This window comes from Botryllus schlosseri, chromosome 1 (assembly GCF_051294905.1).
Source record: "Botryllus schlosseri isolate E-star chromosome 1, Bs_hap1, whole genome shotgun sequence".
In the NCBI taxonomy this organism is placed as follows: Eukaryota; Metazoa; Chordata; class Ascidiacea; order Stolidobranchia; family Styelidae; genus Botryllus; species Botryllus schlosseri.
This window is the reverse complement of record NC_137236.1, coordinates 15931241-15955774: the sequence shown is the minus strand read 5'-3', so window position 1 is coordinate 15955774 and position 24534 is coordinate 15931241. Positions and strand designations below refer to the sequence as shown.

Sequence of the window (24534 nt, the reverse complement as noted above, 5' to 3'; positions counted from 1 at the left end):
TTAGGCCATGTAACATGCGACGTGTACCAGAGAACGATTGGCAGTGAGAAAACCTTGACCTGCCTTGGTCTAAGGCCCTTTTCAAACCGGATTTACGAAACTCTTTCGGGAACATGTGCCGAAACAGACGATATTCATATAGAGCCGAAATTACGGTAACATTTCGGAGAACAGGTCGTGTTCACACCTATTTAGAGTTACCGCGAACTTTTGTTCATACAAGTCGCTTTTAGAAGAAGAAGAAGAAGAAGGTGTTGCCGCAGAGTCCGACTCATCGCCGAATACGCTATGTGCCAGTGCGTCTCCTTTTTGATGCATGAATGAATAGACGCTTTCAATCTATAACGTGCGTGATCAATTTTGGATCCGTGATTCCGTGCTGAAAGCAGCACAACTTTACATGTATTATTCTGGGTCGCGGTAATGTTTTAGAAAGGATTATATTTAGTCGGAACATATATTGGCTGGAATTGGTTGTAGCCTATTTAGAATTCGGCATCATAACAATTCTGTCAGTTGTTTGATTGCTGGATACCAGTGTCACGCGAACTTCATTCAAGGAGACTCGTATTTGATTTACAAGGGATCATAAAGGCAGCTTATAATACAAAGTGGTCGTGTACTCGGAATATAGTAAGCAATAGGATACCAGATGGAGCTTACTCGCTAAACAATATAGAAAACTATGTAAATTTATATGCATGTAAAGATAATGTTACTCTCCTAATATTCTTACGGTGCAGTGTAGTATACAAATAGTAAATTAAAGAATAGAACATGGAGATCACCCGCAAAACCTTCAAGACGCACGGGAGTGAACTTATGTCGAAAGTGAAGGCGAACGGGAGGTTCTGCGACGTCACAATCAAATGTGGGGACTTCCAGGTTATGGCACATAAATGCGTGCTGGACGCTGCGACGGAATATTTCAGCAGGATGCTAATGAATGACATGTACGAAGCCAATACCGGAATTATAGACTTTTCGACCATGCGCCCTGAAACTGTGAAGCAATGTGTTGACTTTATCTATCTCGGATTCGTGGATATTTCGATGGAGATAGTGGGAGGCCTGATTGATGCCGCGGAAATGTTTCAACTGCCTAATTTAACGGATCTCTGCGTTGAATTCCTGACAGAAAATATTGATGTGACAAATATTGCCGAAATCGTCACTCTTTCTTGTCTCTATAAGATAAATACTTTGCGCACGCCCGTCAAGAATTTTCTTGAAACAAATTTCGAACAGGTCATAAGATCCGACCAATTCAAAATGCTCGACTACAATGCCATGGACTACTGTTACGAAATGATACAGGGCGGGTCTCAAGCATTGGAAATGCTCAAGTGGGTTGGAATATCGATATGGACCAATGCCGACCTTGCGAAAAGGCAGGTTTGGTTCCAAGGCGTCTTCCTAAAGGTCAATCTGCAATGTCTTGAGAAAGAATTTGTTGAAGAGCGAATCTTTGTGGACACATTAATTCGTGACTCGCTAAAAAGTCTTCAGTATATTCGAAAGTATTTCTCTGGGCAATCGCCAAGCTGCCCTGTCACACACGGGGGAAACAAACCACTGACTTCTATCGTGTTCATTAACTCGTCTGCAAAGCGGGTTTATCAGTATGATCTGAGTACCAAACTATGGGCAGTTAAGGGTGAAATACCATCAACAATAGGCGGTAATTGTTCAGCTGTAGAGTACAACGGTATGCTGTACGTAGGCGACGGAGTCTGTTTATACTCGTTCAACGGAACGATTTGGAATATATTGCACAACAAACGTGACGACAACACCACTGGTTGTACACCGCATTACTGCAAACTTATCTCCAATGACGAATGGGTGATTATGATCACCGTCCGTTACACAATTATGGTGGAGATTTCTTCTGGTAATGTCCACGAAGCGAAACAGCCACCGACACCGCTTAGTATTGGTTTTTTCGTTACCTGCTCAAAAACGTCGGTGTTAGTGCTCGGAGGATTGGAGTTGCTGTCTGGATATTCAGAGAGAAAAACGGTTGTAAAGTTGATACTCGCTAGAAAGCAGTATTCGTCATTCGCTTCCATGGTCGCGGGTAGAGCGTATGGAGCTGCTTTCAGGTACAAAGGATTTTTGTACGCTATGGGAGGTCGTTGGGGCGGCGTTGAATACTTTAACTCCTGTACAAGAGAATGGCAGATTTTGGACGGTTTTAGAATGCAATGTCGTAACGTCACGGCCCACCTAGCCGACAAGGTGTACATTTTTGGAGGCTCGTTGGGAACCGATGTCGAAACCATTGATTACTGTAAGCTGGAAATCCCTGTGACAGAGCTGCTACCTACCTGGCATGGTGATGGTGACATGGGCGTGTGACGCGCTTCGCATAGCAAGAAAATCAGACAATGATATTGCTTGCATCACTTTGTCTATGGAAGACTTCAAAGCGTAGCAATGCAATATTAAATTTCAATTCGTTACCATATTATTCACATCGAGCAGAATCTGCCTTCATGATATTAGAACGTACTGTGTGCTCCCTGGGTCATGAATATAGGGACCTTGATATTTTTGAGTGGCTAGCCTCGCTTTCTGATACGCAATTATATCAATATACTGAGTGAACTCTGTACGTTATTAGCTGTCCGACTAATGTTTTCAGCTGATCGGAGCATTTTGTTGGGTTTGGCAATAATTGCGTTAAGGTTTTCTGATAGCTAGACGGATTTTATATACAAAGCAATAGCCACTGTCCAAAAGATTCACTGAACCAGAGCGTAGAAAATTATGATGAAATTGTACATAATCCGCAAGTACAATCATAAAGGTTCCATAGGTTTCGACTGAGCACAAGTACACAGCTATTCACATTTCAATTGCATCTAGTCAACAACAAAACCGCCAAGTGGTTATAGGAGCTTGATACCCAACTAGATGGACACATACCAGATGCAAAACCGTGACTATGTAGAGCTGGACGAGTAAATGCCATAAAATGAAGTTAGCATTCGTTAAATCAAAGTAATTCGCCGTATAGTAAAGAACAGCTAGGCGGCGGAGGAAACTCCAGGCACAAGGCAAAGTATTGGGAAAACGGTGTATAGCTCCGTATAGCTGAAAGACCACGAGTTAAAATGATAGATGTTGCAGAAGTACCGATACGTGATAGCGTGAGGCAACATCCGAACGCTAGCCAGTAAAATTTTCTGCGACATCAAAACCCACTTGAGTTATATTGACTGTGATATTTCCAAAGATACACTATGATTTGTTGCCCGACATTTGAGCATGCAACACAACGAAAAATGGCAGTTAAGCAAACGACACTCTAGGAATCGGCGATTGAGAATCCGTATAACCCGAGAACAAACATTCAAGCCAACCATACTTCTGAAATTACTTCTTTCCCAAACCCTATAACCCTGTTATTACAGGTGATCAAGGAAGTCAGCGTTGCTACTTGAGTATATAGAAGTCGTAGTAATTTTCTACTAAACCATAATGGGATGAGGCTATTTCTAAGATATATCGAAACTATTTCAAGTGAAAATAGAAAATGAAGGCTTAAAAATATGTGTAGTAACTACTATCAACAGGTAGATTTGTTGTGTGGTCGCATACTTTTAAGAGTTATCGTACTTCAATGTTTCAATATGCAAGATGTTACTCCACGACTAACGCAAAACGACCAATGGCACTACAGGATTTTCGAATATTCATTTCCGCGATAGAGAGTGCTATTGTACGCGGTTGCCATTACGATTTCATTCATGAATGTAATGTAAACTTAACCCAACCCACATCTACTTTCTACTTTCCGAAATTCAAGGTGTAAAAAGATAGCAGGTTAACTTAAAATTCCTCGAGTAGAATTGAAAGATAAGAAAATCAAAATATCATTTGGATTATGTCCTTGTTGAAGACATCGAAGTTTCAGAACAAACCAAACTCAATTCAAGTGCACGAATGTAATCTATCTCTAAATTAGCTTCGCGCCCTCAATACACGTCCCACAATGGTAAAGGGGCGACCCCGGGTCGCGAGCCACTGTTTTAGCACGACGGAATTTCTTTCGCTGCAGTATTAACGATAGAATAGTAGGTCTTTTCCAAATGCAATATTATAGAATAATTGTTGTTATATAGACTATACTATTACGGCTAATTGGACATAAAATGAATTTACCCGCCATGGCATCAAACGGATAAATAGTTCTGGAGACTATTGTAACGAGAGGGGGTTTCGCGATCGCTCACTTTAAAGTCAAATTATAAGATAGTTTTGACGAGGTTATATCTCATAAATGTTCTATCTGAATCGTGCGACCAAGTGTATTGTGGATTGCTTCAGATCAGTGGAACTTGCGCGTTGCGCCGCAGGATATGCGGAAACCTCTGTTCCCATTCGGCGGTGCGCTTATCGCATTTACGGAAATAACGCTGCAGATCCGTTTTATCATCATGCGACGGTATTGATTAGCATTAATGCCGCCAGCTGTGTGTTCCCGGCTTATATTTGAAATTGGAAATTGAGGTCATTCTCTTTCCAAGGCGTGCATTTCAGAATATTACGATATTATCATAGTTTTCACGGGCATTACTAATCTTTAACAATGACATCGTCGTGTTAATGATTGTGGTTCTGTTGAAACGTGGCGAGGTGTGTTCCTAATCCATACGGCACTATGTGGCAATCACAAATTCTAACTCGAGTCTAGCCAACCAAATGCGGTTTTCTAAAACGATATGATTCCAACTCTATTTAATATCCATTGCACATTCGATGTAGACACATGCCGCTGATTACCAGTGAACCCGTCCCTCGGTGAACCCGTCCCGTGAACCCGTCCCTCGGTGAACCCGTCCCTCGGTGAACCCGGCCCTCGGGAAATTTTGTATTCACCGGCAACCCTAATATCCCACCTCCGGCAACCCTAATATCCCACCCCCGGCAACCCTAATATCCCACCTCCGGCAACCCTAACCCTAACCCTAACCCTAATATCCCACCCCCGGCAACCCTAATATCCCCCCTCCCCCAACCCTAACCCTAATATCCCTCTCCCCCATCCCTAATATCCCCCCTCCCCCAGTCCTAATATCCCACCTCCGGCAACCCTAATATCCTAACCCCAACCCTAATATCCCACCTCCCCCAACCCTAGTATCCTACCCGAACCCAATGTCCCACTCCCCGAACCCTAATGTCTCCCTCCCCCCTACCCTACCCTACCCAACCCTAACACCCCACCTCAACCTACAGTTGCAATAACGAGCAGACCACGCGTGGTTGATATGTGAGCAATAACAATCGTTGGGATATATTTTTCATCTGAACAAGTCACACACAATATACAATGCGATAAGACCCAATGCGATGTCATGAACAGATACGAGGATGTTGAACGTCGCACGTCCGCCCCTCGCCAAGTCAATTCATCAATGAGCCGACCACGCAATCGTGATCACGTGATCTGATCACTCCGTGACTGCGTGATCTACGCATGCCCTGACCACCTTACAAGATCGGCAAATCAGTTGATAATAACATTATTAGTTTATTAATTCATATTAATACTTGTTAATACACTTAATTTCAAAATTTCCCGAGGGCGGAATTCACCGAGGGCCGGGTTCACCGAGGGCCGGGTTCACCGAGGGACGGGTTCACGGGACGGGTTCACCGAGGGACGGGTTCACTGGCAACCATGCCGCTGACTCATGGTAAAAACTAACAAGGTAGTGTAGAGCAGAGGTCTCAAACTCAAATGTTCTCGCCGACCAATTTTTTACTTTTTGATGGCTCCGCGGGCCGCAGCCCCAATAATAGGGGAATTCAATGTATTTCCAAGTAGGGTTTATTTGACGGGACCTTGCAGACTGACATTCCACACGCATCGTAAAAATGTGATTTACTATTGTGATTTCACGCCTGGCACGAAAAAATAAGATTTTTAGATATTTGAATAAAATTGTTGCTGCATTTGGCATAGTTTGTCAAAAATAATTAGTTGTAGATACCATGCGAGAGTACAAATGCATCAGGACATCGTAAAAGCTGTCACCTTATAATTTTGCAGCTAGCGGACATTTGACGTGCCGCAATTAGGTCGAATTTTAGAATTTTACAAAGATTGATTTGATATCAGAGCATTGGAGCATTACAGCCTATTCCGGGTCTCGGCTGTACTCCTGAAAACTAGGCTATCATTCATGTCATTACCAAGTCAGATTAAGTAAGCATTAGATTTAGCTTCGACTATTTGAACAGATCAATAATAACTTAAATATAATGATTACTGTGCCACAGCAATAGAAATGTCCAATCGCCCAAGAATCCATTTGTGTTACTGCTTTGAAACGTAGGCTACGACTACTTTATTCTCGCAACATTGAATTTCAGATGGATAAGGATACCCAAGATGACACAGGATGTAACCATGTATACAAGAGCAACATAATGCCAATGGTTGCCATACCGACCTGCCTAAATATCTAAATAAGCTACGAAACAAGTAATGTCACGTAATCTTCCACTTAGTCGTAACTTTTGAAAGTGATGTAATAGTGAGGTTTTGATGAGTAGTTTCTGGCTTATCGAATATTTTCGAAAATTGGAAGATAAATATTGTCGAATACTTCGAAATCCAAAATGCCGTCGCGGGCCGCAGAACATAGTCTCGCGGGCCGCGTGTTTGAGACCTCTGGTGTAGAGGGATGTTTCAATATACACCAGTGTTGGGATCAAGTCACTACCTTCGAGTCCCGAGTCATTTCGAGTCATTGTACATTTTGACTCGAGTCAAGTCAAGTCACTCGATTTTTGGAGGCGACTCGAGTCAAGTCGAGTCAAGTCAAGTCAAGTCTCGAGTCAAGTCACAATTCAAGTCAAGTTGCCTTTTCGAAGTATGAGGCATGATTACATCATTGCATTATGCTAGCTGTCTGAAGTACAGATTGAGTGTTCATTGATTTTGAACCAATGAACGGATATACAGTTAAATATATACACGCATGAAGGCGCTATGTCGCTAAACTATGTACGTAATGGCATAGCCTCAGTTTGTAGGTACAAGCCAAAATAGACAATAGAGAAACCAATTAATAAGATGCAATACATTACCCATTTAGAAACTGATATGATACAAATCGAGCCTGCGACAATGGGTGAGGACTATATAAACTATATTCGAATTCAATTTCAATATAACAAAGAGGTTTAGTTAAGGTAAGAACAGAGAACAGAAATAAACATTTTGCTAGTAAATGATTTTACTATACTAGTTTACGACAACGTAACTTGTAAGCTTCGATCACATCGTTTGCGGTCTATTTATTTGTGAGAGAACAATGGAGGCTCAGCAAAACGCACGATCATTGAATGATTGGTCGCTCTCACCGGTTACACCAGCGTTTCGCGAACAATACGAACATATGCAAGTTACTGTGATTTTTATCGACCCCAATTACTTGATGACTTGAAATTGACTCGTGAATTTTGCTCCGAGTCACGAGTCAATCCGCATTTCTGATACGCCGAGTCAAGTCAAGTCATTTTAGCAAAGTGACTCGAGTAGGGCTGGGCACAATGATTCGAGTACTCGAATCTGAATCGAGTATTTATTTTCATGATTCGAGTCGAGTAGTAAAAGACGAATTTTTCGAGTACCGAAATTATACGCTCTTCTCCACTGAAAGTTAATTTATCAACAAAAATTATAGCTTCAATACTATTTTTCACTTTGGCAGACATGAAACCTTGATTGGCCGTACCGCAGCATACAAAACAGGGTATCAAGTACTTGTACAACGCCACGAACGTTACTAGAAATATCACATTTGCGAAGTCATGATTATCCCACAACATTGTCACAAAGTTCATTGAAATCGGTATGGTCGGAAATACTAAGTATCGTTAATGTGATGGCTAACAGGCATCGTGTTCTTTGTGTTGGCATAAAAGGTACTTATTTGAACTTTGACATATTACATTCTGTTATGACGTCATAATGAGTGATACTCGAATACTCGACTCGACTCGAAGCATATTACGTGATTCAGAATCGAATCACTCAGGTACTCGAATTTGCCCAGCCCTAGACTCGAGTCAAGTCAAGTCGTACGAAAAAGGTGACTCGAGTCATCCCAACACTGATACACTGGTTCTCAACCGCCGGTCCGCGACGACTTTTCTGCCGATCCGCCAGATATTTCAAAATTCCATACCTTAATTTCAAGCAATGATATCATTGTTTCAAGATGCAAAATGTTGAAGGCTTGTCAGTTGATGAAATAATAAAACCTCAACATCAACATATTCAGAACTCCGTGAGGTAACATTAGGCCTGTTCGATTTAACTTGAAGTTCAAGCCGTCTCCTTTGACGATATGTGAGCGGAAAGTACGGCCTGGCTCGCTAAACCGATTTGGTTTCATTCATTTTGTAGATAAATCGGCAACGTCCGGCGTGTTGCATTAATAGTAGGATACGTCTGGTGGTAGTGGGAAATGAGAAAGGCAGCAAAACAAGATGCTTGGTCCATTGTTGGAATAAAGTCACTTCCTTCGATTCACAAGTGAATCACGAGTCGAGTCAAGTCGCTCGAGTTTGGAAGGGAACTCGAGTCAAGTCAAAGTCACAAGTCAAATCGCCAAGTCTTGTCGACATTTCGAAGTTCGAGGCATGATTCAAGCCATTTTATTTTGCAAGTTGATAGAAATACAGATTGATTTGCAAGGAGCAACTTCGTGTATCGAATATCGAGATGATTATGACTCGCATGTACGTAGAATTATCAGACCGCACGTCGGTAACTGTCCACAAAATAGATGACAAAATATAAAATCTCAGATGTTGAAACTAATTGCTATGATCCAATACACAATCAACCTATATGTTAGGGATGGTGTTAATGTGAGGCTCACGTTCGCGTTCTGCAGCCCGCGAAAGGTTGCTTGGAATTCAAAACATAAAACTTGCTTTGTGAATGACTAATACCATAGGCTGTATCAAATGAACAGGAAATTCGTTTACTTTGAAGCCTGCTCATTAATATGCCACGATTACGCTGCCTAAGTACCTCGCATGCGTAATCCAGATTCAAAATAAAGGCAATGTGGCAAAGTATGAGTAGCAATTAAAGTCACAAGAAATCACTTATTCCATATAGTTTAGTTAAAACCTTCTTTGTTGCCATTGTCACATTGCGCATTATACGGTATGTGTTTCAATTTGTTACGTGATACATTTCCAAATCCCTAATTCGTAAAACAAGTCAATCAGTGCTCGCGATTACTAAATGACTCATCACATCTATCACCCATAAAGGATTAACGGGCATGCCAAAAAAAGAAAGCCGAAAACTGAAATTCAAAGAAGGTTTAGACTTAAGAGCACGAAATATTTGTATACTGGAGTCAGGTGTAAAGCCGTCCTTTTAGTTTTTGCCGAGCATCACGCAGAGATTAAGTATTTTAACAGAAGTCGGTCTTATGACAAAAACACGAAACACTCGGTCAAAGGATGGCGAAGTTCAGGAGAACTGCGAGCTTCGCTCAACATTAAGGCTATATTTAAGCTGCACACTGCTCGGAAGGCAGCGACCAAGAAAATAAGTTTAATATCATTGCATATATATTTCAGTGCAGTGGTTCTCGAATTGGGGGGCGTGAACTCAGTTGTGGATTTCTGACCGAAAACAAGGAGCTGGAAACTTCTGAAGAAGTTGTCTCGTGGTATCGTCTCTACAAGAAGCATCCTTGGAATGGCCCGATGAGGACGTTTGTTCATGCTAAGGTAGAAACCAGTGTTGGGATCAAGTCACTACCACTACCTCCTACATTTTGACTAGAGACAAGTCAAGTCAATCGATTTTCGAAGGTGACTCGAGTCAAGTCAAGTCACCCGATTTTCGGAGGCGACTCGAGTCAAGTCGAGTAAAGTCAAGTCAAGTCACGAGTCAAGTCATAATTCAAGTCAAGTTGCTTTTTCGAAGTAAGAGGCATGATTACGTCATTGCATTTTGCTAGCTGGATGAAATATAGATTGGGCGGTCTTTGATTCTGAACCGATGAACGAATATAGAGTTGAATATACACACAAAAAGGCCCTGTATCGCTCACACATACGCGCCTACGTGGCATATAGTCCCAGTTTATAGTTACCAGCCAAAATAGTGATTAGATAATAGAAAATCGAATTGATAAGATGCAATACTTTGCCCATTTACAAATTGATATGATACAATTCGAGCCTGCTCCAATGGATGATGAATATAAAAACTACATTCGAATTCAATTTCAATAAAACAAGAGGTTTGGTTAAAGTAAGAACAGAGAACAGAAATAGACATCTTGCTATTAAATTATTTTAGGCCTACCATAGTTTACGGCAACGTAAGCTGTAAGCTTCGATCACTTCGTTGGCGGAAAATTTATTTGTGAGCGAACAATGGCGGCTCGCAGTAAAAAGCACGATCAATGAATGATTGGTCGCTCTCACGGCGTTTCACACCAGCGTTTCGCGAACAATCCGACCATATGCTGGATACAGTGATTTCTATCGACATTGATTACTTGATGACTTGAAATTGACTCGTGAATTTTGTTCCGAGCCACGAGTCAATCCACATTTCTGACACACCGAGTCAAGTCAAGTCAAGTCATACGAAAAAGGTGACTCGAGTCTGACAAACACCCAGATTTGAAGTGATAAAATCAAGGTTGTTGTTGATTATTATTTGATTGGCGATTATAACGCAAGTGGTTTTGTTCGCCATATCCAAAAAGTCATTTATCATCTAGGGGTGGGTATTGCATTACAAAATATAAACTCAAATATATGGCTTTGTTGCGAGAACGAATTCCACAACGTATGGAAAATGTGCGTGTCAGTCAAAAAGTTTGTTACCGTGGGAGCGATATTCTTCCTCCGACACGTGTCCTCGAGAACTCATCGCTGGTGTCTACAATTTCGACACGTCAATAAATAATGGGCGACACTCTCGTTTTGGCGGCACGTTGAGCAATTGGCTGAATCTGCTATTCCCAATTTGAATAGATGTGCTTGTAGTCCACAATGTCCGGTTTGTAGTCGGAACATAATCTCTTGAAACCTTTTCGGTAGTCCATTCACGTCTGCTCTGTGGTGGACGGTTGAAAAACATTCCTTATATTGTTGTGACTTATCCGATTGCGAATAGCGGTTATTCCATAGTTCGATGCACGCCTTCCGACGCGAAGCAGCGATATCTCGTACGGAAGGTTTGAATTCAGTCGTTTGCACACTGGCTTGACTCGCTCGTCTGGCCAATTCATCTACCTTTTCATTTCCGGGAATTTGATAATGACCAGGTATCCAAACAATAGCGATCTCGTATCCTGCCTCCGATATCCGATGGATCGTCTGTAAAATTGGTGCGACGGGGTGATGTGATCGCCCATAAATATTGTCAATCGCTTGAATTGCGCTCAAGCAGTCCACGAGTATTAGTATATTGGAATTTCTGTTCTCCACAACCCATTGTAGAACTAAGCTTATTCCCACCAATTCTGCAGTGAAGGAACTCGATTCCTGTATGATAGTGGTTGCGACGTTGATAGTTCGCGATACATAAAACGCCGCCGCAGTGCCCGTCGTAGTTTTTGATCCGTCTGTGAAAATCTGCAAGTATCCCGGGAATCGTCTACAGAGATGTTCATTGATTAGCGGTAACAAAGAGGAACATTGTTTAAACTGCAGAGTCGTCAAAGTTAAATCTATACGTGCTCGACGCAACGTCCAATGTGGATGCGTTATTTTACTCAACCGCAACAGACCATCTCCATTTTCGTCGCAATTGGGTCGATATGTAATTTGATTGAAGCAAACGAATTGCTTTCTTTTCGGCCAGTGTTCCTCTCACGATAACCGGAGAAGCTGCTCTCGACACGGGTGCTGCAAATCAGCATTCACCTTTGATCTGAATTTCATACATAAATACCTGTGTCGTAGGTCCAGTGGCATTTCCCCACACGCAGACAGTATGGAAATAATTGGGGTGCTCCTCATCCCTCCGCAACAAAGCCGGAGCGCAATGTTTTGTAGACGCTCGACTTTTTCTAGATATCGTCGGTGACCAAAATGAAATGCCTCAATTCCATATTCAATTATAGATCGAATAAGAGTACGACACAAGGTTAGCATAGTTTCTTTTGCAGCTCCCCCAAGAGGTTCCTGAAATCATCCGCAGAAAGTTTATTCGTGCAGTGCATTTATGTAAAACAGATTCAACATGTAGTATGATAACCTCTTGTCGAAGGTAATTCCGAGGTACTTTGCCGATTCTGCTGTCGCTATATGTTCTGACCACTGTATTTAAATTGGACATTTGGTATTTCCCTTTTGTTGCTAAAGACAACTGACACCGTTTTTGTTGTATTGACTTTCATTCCCCATTGATCGCCCCACTGTTTAAGACAGTGGTTCTTAACCTTGCCTCCAGCGCCCCCCAAGGGGCGCTGGCGATTTTGAAGGGGCGGAAACGCTCAGGGGGCGATATGGGGGCGCTGGGCTCAGGGGGGCGGTATGGGGGCGCTGGAGAAAAATGGCTTCGCAGTAGATGATGTGGTGGTAGGACATATCCTTAATGAGTATTCAGAGCAAATTAACACCGAAAACTTCGTTATATATAGCCTACAAAAGACATATAGGTTTAATTGTCCATGGGCGCCTAAATGCTGGCACCGAATGTTCCTGTCTTGGCAATCTGAACCCCAGAAGACGAATTCCATCTGGCAGGGAAAAATTATATGCCAGTGAAGAAATACCAATTTGAAATCGTGTGAGTCTTTTAGTTTAGTACGATTAGGCGACAGGGATATCTAAAACTAGACATTCCTGTTGGGCGATATCCCTGTTGGGCGATTCCATATTTTTAGATATAGCAGACAGGAAGTCACGAAATAACATCATGCAACGAAGTCGTACCAACGAATTCGCCCGTCCGAATACGTTTAAGTATTAGTTACGGGCCCTACAGTTTCCAAGACACCTCACAATATTCGCTCTACGTTTGATGTGTCTGCACACACTCAACAACTCACTGCGCAGACCCTTGGACAACAGTGCGTAACGACTTAAAAAAAGGTTATAACTTCGGATTTGTTGTGCGCAACGTAGATTTTCTGTGCGCAGACACCGTGTTAGCATTGCGCACGTGCGCAGCTTAGAGGGAACATCGCACCTCACTCAGCTCCACCGGTAAATCAGGTTACGTGAGCAGAGAGGGCAAGAAATTGATAGCAATATATATGCAATTCCCGATCTTACTGACCGATTTTATCATGAATTATCGAAGTTTTTCGCGCTTCGCACTGGCTCGCTAAACAGTAACACTGATTTCGTGGCAAAAGCGAACGTGATGGGGGCCGGTCGGTTTATCACCCTATGGGAGCCCAAGACCCAAGTTTTTTCGGGGGGGCTGACGAAGTGCCTTTTCGTTCCTGCCAACGGGTATACGCCCGAAGATGTATAATTATTATTGAGGGGTCCTACCTTTTCAATCTCACATCACTCAGCTCTACCGGTAAATCTGTTTACGTGAGCAGAGTGAGGATAAAAATTAATATCAATATACATGCAATTCCCGATCATATTGACCAATTCAATCATTAATTATTGAAATTTTTAGCGCTTCGCGCGTATAGGCGAGAATAGCTGGCTCAGTGAATGTACACGCAATGTAGATGACTAGTATCAGCGAATAGCGGATAGCCTCAGGTGGGTCTGGGGGCGAAGCCCCCGGAAGTTTTGGTTTATCACCCGATGGGGGGGCCCAAGACCAACGTTTTTTTGTGGGGGCTGACGAAGTGCTGTTACGGCCCTGGTAACGAATTAATTGTACCTACGGGCACGCCCGAATATGTTTAATTATTAATTACGTGCCCTTTATTTTCCCATGCGACAGCTCACTCAGCGCTACTGGTGAATCTGATTACGTAGGCTGAGAGAATAAAAAGTTTATAGCGACATATATATGTAATTACCGCCTATTCATTCATGCACTATATATAATTTTGGTACCTAGAGCAACCAGGCCACACAAACTTTGCTGACCATCGAAATCACGCTACGGGGTTCTTGGGGGCGAAGCCCTTAGAAGTTTGGTTTATCACGCTATGGGTGCGCAAGGCAATCGTTTTAGGGGGGTTGACGAAGTGCTGTTACGGTCCTCCCTCTTACTCATAGTCCTTATTACATTACTTACAATATGAGGTTGGGGGGCGCTGGAGCACGATAATTTTTGAAAGGGGGCGCTGGAGGAAAAAAGGTTAAGAACCACTGGTTTAAGACAATCCAAGTCGTTCTGTTAGGAGTCGGATATATCGGTCATGTTCATTCCAGACTCCCAAAACACAATATCGTCTGCAGACAGAGCGTTCCTGGTGGATAGACACTCTGGAAGGTCGTTAAACTTAATCAAAAACAATATTGGACTGATTGCGCTGCCCTGTACAATGCCTGTCTCGATATTGAATGTCTGTGAAAGATCATTTCCCACACGAACTTGAGCGGTTCTCTTTGATAGGAATGACGAGAACCACCTAATGATTTTACCCCGTAAACCGATGGCAAAAATTTTTGTCAGAAGGCCCTTGCGCCCGACCGTGTCGTATGCTCGTTCGAAGTCCACAAATATTGCTACTGCGGAGCGTTGCTTGTAAATCGTTTTATATATATCATCATGTAGTGCTAGGATATCGTCAAGTGTGCATCGGCCTGTCCGATATCCAGACTGAACGGGACTCAATATATCATGCTGTTGCACATACCATTTTAATCGATTTGCTATCATTGTCTCCATTGCCTTAGAAAGATGACTGGTTAAAGCAATGGGACGGTAAGATGCTGCCGATGACTTCGTTTTCCCGGATTTAGGTATCGGTATTATGATGGAATGGAGCCAAGCCTTAGGCACCGTCCCCTCGTTCCAGGAGTCATTGTACAAACGTAATAATTGCTCCAATGCGGTTGAGCTCAAGTATTTTAGCATTTCATAACTAACCTTGTCTTACCCAGTTGCAGTGGGCTTTTTCTTTGATATCGCTCGCTTCAATTCGTCCAAAGTGAATGGGCAGTTTATCGCATCATCATTTTCTAGCTCCAGTGGCAGCGAGTCAAATGTATTTTTCTCGAAGTACACTTTTTTGTTTGAAAAAGTGCTGGAGTAGTTATTATCACTACTAACTTGTCAGTACATGTCTGCTAACAAATTTGATTTTTCTGTGTTAGGCTACTTGATGCAACAAGTTGACCGTGGTTAACTGTGGGAATAAAGACTGATGGGCGCCGTCCTGTAATTTGCTTTTGCCATGCCCCACACCTTTGATAAACTAGTTTGTGACTCGAGTCTGACAGACACCCAGATTTGAAGTAATAAAATCAAGGTGAAAGTGCAGGTAATGCGGTTTTAAGGACATGCCCCACTCTATTTTTTCATATATCTCGATCATATTGTTTACCAGAGGTTTATATTCATTACTTCGTTTATTTCAAAGAAAATTTTCAACTATACATCTCGAAATGCCTTGAATGCTCCGGCTTCTCTCACAGTCATTTTATTGTCAAGTGCTTTACAAAAGATTGCCAACATTCACGCACAAGCAAGGAGAACCTGCCACAGAAAAATACCGTGAAAATCGTCCATGCCATTTTCTGATGACGGACATCGTTCCGTAATTTTAACCTTGGAGTCAGAAATTCCGCATTTGATTTAGTGAGTCCCGACTAAATCATCAAGATCGTATTGGTTCGGAATGTGTGGTATTAATCTCTATATGGGAGATGTTGAAGTCGTCATCGGAGTCATTTTCTGTATCTTTAAGCCCTGTCGAGTCTTCTTGGAGCTTTTTCGCCTGATCTTTATCAAATTAAAACACCACAAGATTGCAATATAATGAGAAGATATAGGAGGGGGCCGAAACGACCACTTGGAGTAGTCTTTTAATGAGACACCTAGTTTGCTCAACGAAAATGATGAAAAACGAAGAAAAATAATAATAAACGTCCTTCTTGTCTATTGTCCTTTGCTCGCCCAATCGCTTTGTTGTGACATCTGTATCAGCAAACTAAATATGTCACTGGCACTGTAACATCAAACCTAAATGATTGAAAACATTACTGAGACTGCGGAAAGTTAGGGTTAGTTAGATTGGGAATTGGAGATGCAGACTTCCTTAGAACAAGATTCGCAAACATATAAAACCTATTAAAAGGTTAGCTACTTGAGTTGGCGACCTGTTTCTAAACACATTAGCCATCTTGACACGCAGGCTGTCTATAGGCTCCTTCTCGCCATGGGCTCCGCGTATAAGCAGCGCCTTACAACAGCCTAGAAGTGGCCGTGATACAGCTAAACCGGCAACTCCACGATTCATCCAACAATGTCAGTTTCTGGAAACGAGAGCGAGTTTTACTATAGATAACTAACCTACGGCAGGTTAGTTATCTATAGTTTTACTGTGCTGGGATTATCCAATTGTTGGCGAATAGTGAGCGAGGCGGATTCGTCTGTTCACTAATAAAGCTCGGCACTGAACCAACCTACCTCACTAAAGAAAGTAGGAGATCGGAGAAAATATATCGACCGCAACTAACATCCTTCGATCAATATGGTTTAGGTGTAGTATGGTCAGTTGGTCACAACGTGAATTTCATATCCCACATCGTTCCAGATGTGATGGGACCAATCCTCTCAGTCTGAAAGCAATTCGGTATTGATTTCCGTAAACAGCAGGGGCCAGTGATCTAAGCATTGAGCAATAATGCGCTCGCCGTGATATATGTCAAGCAGTGAAGCATACAGATTTCCACAGTGAGGCATTCAGTGATTCACAAGTCTGATCCTGGATGACAGTGAGATTGATCAAGGCAATCTTCGAAGTTTTTGCGCATATTCGTGTCTTGAATTTACATTATCGAAAATCTCGATTAGGTAGATGTCGAGGAGCCTATTGGAATCGTCCTGAATGTAAAAGTTGACACCATAATCTAATACCGATTAGTATGAAAATTTCAATGTCGGTATCAAAACAACGTATAGTTCCAACGGTTCTGTGCGTTCAGCTATTGATCGCTATAAGTACGGTGCTAGAGCCAGCAGCGCTTGTTGAAGGCTGAGGTGGTGGTGATGCTGTTCAACTGCGGGATTATATTAGCTTTGCTGAAACAACTTCCATGAATGACTCGACCAACTCAATCCTTGCTGTTGCTTGCCGTATCCGTGCGCGTTTACACAGGGTTGTAAGTCAAAAGGTTCCTAGTCACAAGTCAATCTCACTTTTATAGTTTTGACTCGAGTCAAGTCGAGTCATTTTCAATCCACCACCGAGTCAAGTCCGAGTTCAAGTCATCGAGCGGAGGGTCGACTCCGAGTCATGGTATTATGACTTGAGTCCGAGTCTAAGTCATTGGGTTGACTGCTCAGTTTCCGGTTAAAGTCTTGTTAAACCCACTTTATATAACTCTGTTTGGTGATATCGAATGCTTCGCATGTATAATTTTTTAATTTCCCTCACTTTCGGCAGTTTCTGGTCGCATTTTCAAGTGCAAGTACCAATAGACGAAATCTCAATAGGGTGATTTCTTTACTATTCTTCGAAATTACAATGAAATTTCGGTTTTTGCCGTCTGAGTCGCGAGTCATATGACTTGGTTCGAGTCATGCGCAATGACTCGAGTCCAAGTCCAGTCAATACTCAGATTTACTCGAGTCGAGTCGAGTCATTTCCGTATTTTGAGAAATTGACTCGATTTAAGTCGAGTCATCAGAAAATCTTGATTCGAGTCGGACTCGAATCGAGTCATGACTCGAGTCATTACAACCCTGGTTTTACATTGCATGTATTATAGTCCAGGCTGAGCAATCATTGCAGGGTCGTAACAGCACTTCGTCAGTGTTTAGTTTAAAAAACAAGTAGATTTGATTGATGGATCGCATACCTTCAGTATGGATACCGCCATACTTCTGGTATTGTATGATGCATATCTTCGAGACTAACCGCAAAACACTAATGACATCACAAACAGTTGCTATCTTCGAATATATATATACATTGATACTAATGCACCCAGTCGTCATCACGATTTCACCCTTTAAAGTTAAGCAGACTGATTGCCTTAAAACAATTTTATACTTTCTAAAGTCAAAAGTGTAGGCTAACAAATAATTGTCACTGAGAGTAGTCAGCATAACCAGTAACCTCTTTATGAAGTATAGTGCCAGTGTGCAAAACTTACTTGCGTGCTCCGTGAAAGCAGAAATACTCCGTTACTGGCCACCCTCGATCTCGAGTATGATATAGAGTCCGTCATTCAATTAGTGAAAGGTCGGGTGTCAGAGTAGCAGAACAACTTCACCCGCTTCCAATAGGATGGTAGTCTAATATATCCTATAGTGTGACTTGTATTGGAAACTGGAATACAGTAGTCAGTAGTGGATCCCAACCTTTTTTCCTTCGATCCCCAATTCTGATTTCTTTCGGGTTTTTCTTCCCCATCCCTCAAATCAATCTATACAACCCTTCCCACAACACAATTCGGTATTGCTTAGAGCCATGTTACCAACACGCGGCCTAATTTGAGATTTCGAAAGAACGCCAACTAAAGTATTTTGGAATGCTAAACTTGATTTCCGTTGCAGAATATTGTTGTTGTTGTTCAAAATGTGTTATTCTCATGTGCGCAACATCACTATCCCTCACTAGCTAATACGCCTCCAGCTATTGAAATAGCTAGGGCTGCATTTAAAACAAAAATCAATTTGAAACAAACATGTTTAAAACAAGTCCATTTTTAAAACATGTGTTTACTGTTTTTTTTTTAACGCCGTGACGTCACGAGTATTCAGTTGTGACGTCATAACGGAAAGGCATTGACAATTGGAAATATATGGTAACTACAGCTCCTTTGACGAAATATCTACGTATACTATAGTTGTTGAACCGACTATTTTGAGGGTTCCAACCATCCCATATCGTATACGTCGGCTATACCGGGTGGTAATTGTCCGAAGGCTCATACAACATGTTTTTTGGAAAGTATTTACACAATTATGGCATGATGTTACAACTTAAAAAAAACACATTTTCTTGAAAAAATGCCTTTGTTTAATACACTCTTTAAAACATGTTTCCAAAAAAGTGTTTTAAACAACCATTTGTTTAAATGCAACCCAAATAATAGCACTCCATGTAAGGAGAATTAGCTGATATGAAATAGGGGAAATTACCTTGCCGTTTAATGGCCCAGAAACTGTCAAGACCAAGTCGTTTCGAAAACGACCTGGGGCTTCCCCATAAGATCAATCTTTACGAGGAGATAGTTTTCCGGCAAGTACCGTGTCTAGCTAGCCCCAATATCGATTCTTCAGCCGTCGAAAGGTGTTGTCAGGTATCGTGCGCCGCTCATGGTTAAAAATAGAATATAATTGAGGAATGTTGTATTTGTACTCTTTTGTTAAGATATCATTTATATTGTGGTAACTATGCTCGTCGCCTGTGTTAGAGAGCACGGCACTGTACTGGCGTAAAGTTTTCAAACCGTGGTTGTTAATCTATGTGGCCTATTTCAAATCGATACTGATTCATGCGGCCCGCGATCCGTTTTGAGTTGGAGTTGTTTGGTAAGGATTGATAGGGACGACCCGTGTGAGAAAACCAATGATTGTGGTGGTTGATCTTTTTTTTTTTAATTAGCGTGAATCCGAAGTCGAGTTAACTGCTGGTACTTTGTTTTAACTTTGGTCATTATACTTTTTATCAAACTTTTAATTCACCGGAGTGGCCGGATGTCACGGACAAGTTATTAGCTTATTGCTTATACGTCCATAAACCCTGGGATGCCTGACAGTGGACATGAACAATCGCATTTTACTGCAACATAGAACTTCCTGTGTATTGGTATCCCACAAAATTATGCGAAGGCTTTATTGCACGTCATGTTGCTCGTGCTAAACGTGTTTTTGACCGCAATATTGGTTATCCAGAATTCAAAATGAGTTTTTATGATCCACACGCCTTAAAAGTAGTGACTCATACCGTCCAGGCCACAGTGCAAAGTGGTTACCGTCATCGTGGTGTTATGTCTCGTGTTATATGTGTATCTATGTATTTATTTTGCAACTGCGTCTGGTCACCACGAGAAACCCCTCAATTCTCCACAAGTGCAGAATTAGCCACCGGTTGGGAACCACCGGATTAGAGGTATTCAAATTGAGCCGGAATTACAGTTCATAAAATATTTATGAGCTGAGTCGGAGTCGCAATTTGGAATCGCACGAGAATTGGGAGTGAACTCGCCTTATGCCTGACATTCCAATCCAGTTGTAGACGATGGGTTGCGGAGATTCACATTATGCCATTGTCTATTTCAGTCTTACAATATTCCCTAATACATTAAAGCAAAAAAGGCTAAACGATGGAGCTCGTCTACAAGAAGTCTCGATCGCATACCGCAAATCTGCTGTCGAATTTGAAATCCAACGGTGACTTTTGCGACATAACGATAAAAAGCGGCGATTACCAAGTTATGGCGCATAAATGTGTGCTGGCCGCGTCAACAGGATATTTCAGACGGATGTTATCAGACGACACGCACGAAGCCGAAACCGGAATCATAGACTTATCGCCAATTCATCCCGATGTTGTTAAGGAATTAGTCGATTTCATTTACTTGGGGTCTGTGAGGCTGTCCATGGCTACAGTAAAAGGCCTGATGGATACCGGGACAGTGATGCAGCTGCCGGATTTATTCGATCTCAGTGTGGAATTTATGTTGGAAAATATTGATCTGAACAATTTCAGTGAAGTCATTGGCATGTGTTTGTTCCATAAAAATAAGACACAAATAAATAAGCAGCTCGGGAGATTTCTCAACGCTAATCTGGAAGAGGTCGTAAAATCTGAAGATTTCAAATGGTTCGATCACGATATGGTTCTCTACTGTTACGCGTTGTTGCAAGGAGCCTCTCCCAAGACGGAAGAGTTAAAATGGCACGGGCTGATGGTCTGGACGAATGTAGATATCGAGAAAAGAGAAACATTGTTCCACTACTTGTTTCAAAGCATCGAACTAAAATACCTTTCTCGTGATTTTATCAAGAAACATATTGCCAGCGAGAACATCATTGACGGGTGTATGACGAGCCTAAAGTATGTCCGACGATTTTGTATCTGTATGTTGCCCAGGGTGCAGAAACGTATCACGTCACCGAGTCATATAACCTCCATTAATAAATCAACGAGATTAGTATATCAATACGATTTGAGTGACGAGGAGTGGACAGTAGGAGAGTTACCATCAGCAATCCACTGGCATCAATCGGTCGCGGAATATAACGGGATACTCTACGTGGGCGATGGTATGTCTCTGCATTCATTTTCCGAGGTAGGGTGGAAGTGTCTGCACCGAACAGCAAAGGATCGCCTATCGATCTCTCATTATAGTAGGGTCGCATGCGCCGGGCGATGGGTGATTATGATTACCGTTAGCCACACTGTCATGTTCGATATTTTTTCACATCGTGTTCATGAACTGCATCATCGCTCGATGACGGTATTTACGGAAGGATTCTTCCTTTTGGGATTTGATACTACAGTTTACCTTCTTGGTGGAGTTGCACGGACAGGTGCCGTTGGAGATAGCAAAACTGTTGCAAAATTTAAGTTGATGGAAAAGCGCTACGGTGCTGTCGCTTCCATGGTCATGGGTCGAGCGTACGGCGCTGCAATCCAGTACAACGGTTTCTTGTACGCCATGGGAGGTTACTCGCGTACAGTTGAATTCCATAATACCTGGACAAGACAGTGGCAGATCTTGAGCGGTTTTGAGATACAATGCCGCAACGCCACGGTTTACCTAGCCGACAAGCTATACATTTTCGGAGGCGAGCTGGGAACTGAGGTCAAAACCTTTGAGCTTTGTCGGCTGGAAATTACAGCTAAAGACCTGCGGCCTACCCGGCGCAGTGCTGGCGACATGGAGGCGTGCTGCGCGTCGTACATCAAATACATCAAACTATCGCGTTGAAGATTATCGTTCAGTGCTTGAATAAGTTTTGGTTCAAGATTTCATTCATAGCAACACTGCAATAATAAATAGCTATGCGTGATCATCGCATGCACATCGCGAGAAATGAATCAGAAGTCCAGTGTACTCAGCTACGTTCTGCATCCGTGCAATGCGTACTCAAGTTTTTATGTTACCTCTATTTGAATAGTTTTAGGGTCAAACTACTTGGATTATGTTAAGTAGAAACTAGAAAGTATTTCCGTGATAAGTTTGCATTACTTTTGTGACTGAAATTGCCATAAGAATCTGGTAACCCCGTATATAATATTAGCTGAAGATGTTTCCACTTTTTTTTATTTATTGGCAGTGGCATTATTGAAATTTTGCGTTAGACGTGAGGTTGTATCTGTCAACTTCCATTGCTAAAGGCATGCGACCAATCTACTTTTTAAATCAGCTTCCTTCACTAGTTTGAAATCTTTCGTCTTCTATTTGTCTCGGAACTTGATACATCCACTTGGAATTGGGTGGAAATTCGCAGGGTTATTTCTACTTCTACTTGAGTGTCAGCGCTGATGACGTAGACCACGGGTCACCAACACGAGGCCCGCGAGATTGTATTTTTCGACCCGTGATCTGATTTTGGAAGTACGCTAAATAAAGCATTTTGCAGTTTTCAAATATTGTCGTTGTTGTTTCAAAATATGCTATTTTCATGTGCCCAACATCACCATTCCTTACTAGCTGAAACGGCTTTTGCGATGGCAGCAACATTCCATGGAGAGAGAATCAACTGATATGAATGAGTATATTGTCTTGACGTGTAATGGCGTGGACAGTGCCATTTTACCTTCATATTGAATTCACGCGACCTCTACGAAATGTTAAAAGTGGCCAGTGGCCCGTTTTGAGCTGGCGATCCCTGATTCCCGTATGCGTATTGGAAGGTATTAGCCTATATGCTCGTCTAATTCATGAATAAATGGCCATGGCCATACTATACTGCATGGGAAGTTATTTTCTGACACGCCATTCCATTTATACTTTAGTGTACGTCGTCGTGCATTCCTGCGTAACACTTGTTAGCCTTGAGATATCACAAGTACAGCAAGGTGTTAATTTATTGACTTGTGCCCAACGCTGGAATCTGTTTCGTTTACTGGTGAATACTTGATTCATATACCGCAGTACGTGTGTTCCCAACTTTTTGATGGTTGCGACCCCAACTTTTGATTTGAAAACCTTCCTTGACTCACCTCTCAATTTGGCTTGCTGATAAAAACACCTACTCACGGTCTGTGTGGAAAGTTCGCGATTATATTTGCACCGCGCAATGACAGCAATTAGTAACTCTTCAACCTCCGTCTGTCAAGACTATAACAATATGCCTATGTGTCTTTTGTAACGATTTCTATCTATACCAGAGGTTCCCAACCTTTTTGTCTTCATTCCCCACTTCAGATCTATTCCGAGCCTTCATTACCCACCAGTACCGTAACAGCACTCTTTCAGCCCCGCCAAAAAAAACCGTTGGTCTTAGGCCCCCAGAACCCCCTCAGCCCGCTGAGCCTGTACGCTTTTCCCCTGCAACTTATCCGCTACGTTGGGTCTACTGTTTAGTGCGTCGCCTTATTTCGACTGGGCACGCGAGGCGCGGAAAATTTATATAATTTGTGTTTGAATCGGCCAATATGATCGGGTATTGCTTATATGTTGCTATCAATTTCTTATCCCCTCTCTTCTCACGTAATCAGATTGGCCGGTAGAGCTGATCGCGGTGTGTTGGAAAAGGTGGTACCCCTTAATAAGAACTGAACATCTTCGGGCGGACCCATTGGTATATTGACCTCGTTACATTATGCTATTATGCTATTTTGTGACCTCCTATATATGCTATGTCAAAAGATGTGGAAATCTTTAAAACTAAAAGGCACTCACGATTTCAAGTTGGTATTGCTTTACTGGCAAATAATTTTTGCCATTTGTCCTGTGGGGTTCAGAATCTTTAGATCGGCAGGACAGGAACATTCGGCGCCAGCCATTTAGCCAATTGAACATATATGTATAATTGTATATTGTATATATATCGAAGTTTTAGGTCACCACAAGGGCATTCCTTCTCGGCCAAGGTCTTCTCGCTGCTGATCGTTGTGACACACTTCTCGGAGTTGCATGTTACATGGCCTATAACCTCATGTCTTGGTGCGTCGTGGCGCAGTAATGGCCTACGCCGAAGTCTTCATTTCTATAAATTCTAGGTATTTTAGTGAGGGAAGGGTACCCACTACCCAATAATCAGATATTCGGCAATATTAAATCGCGGGGGGTTTAGGGTGCGGCAGTTACGGTCCTGTCCCCACAGGCCACTACCCAGCACTTTTGTCATCACGGAGCAGCTATTTGCTGGATTGACTACACACGACACACAACCACACCAGTAGGCAAGACAATCGCTTATAACTGCAGCATAAAACGTATATTGAAATGATACCAGTAACGCTC

General features: G+C 42.2%; 1 protein-coding gene across 1 annotated transcript; it reads left to right on the top strand.

Annotated features, from left to right (window-relative positions):
• Positions 1–20399: 20399 nt before the first annotated feature.
• Positions 20400–22050, top strand: LOC145439048 (kelch-like protein 38). The gene has a single exon (XM_080316515.1). The coding sequence runs from the start codon at positions 20440–20442 to the stop codon at positions 22048–22050; it is 1611 nt and encodes a 536-aa protein (XP_080172641.1). The 5' UTR covers positions 20400–20439.
• The last annotated feature ends 2484 nt before the right edge of the window (positions 22051–24534 follow it).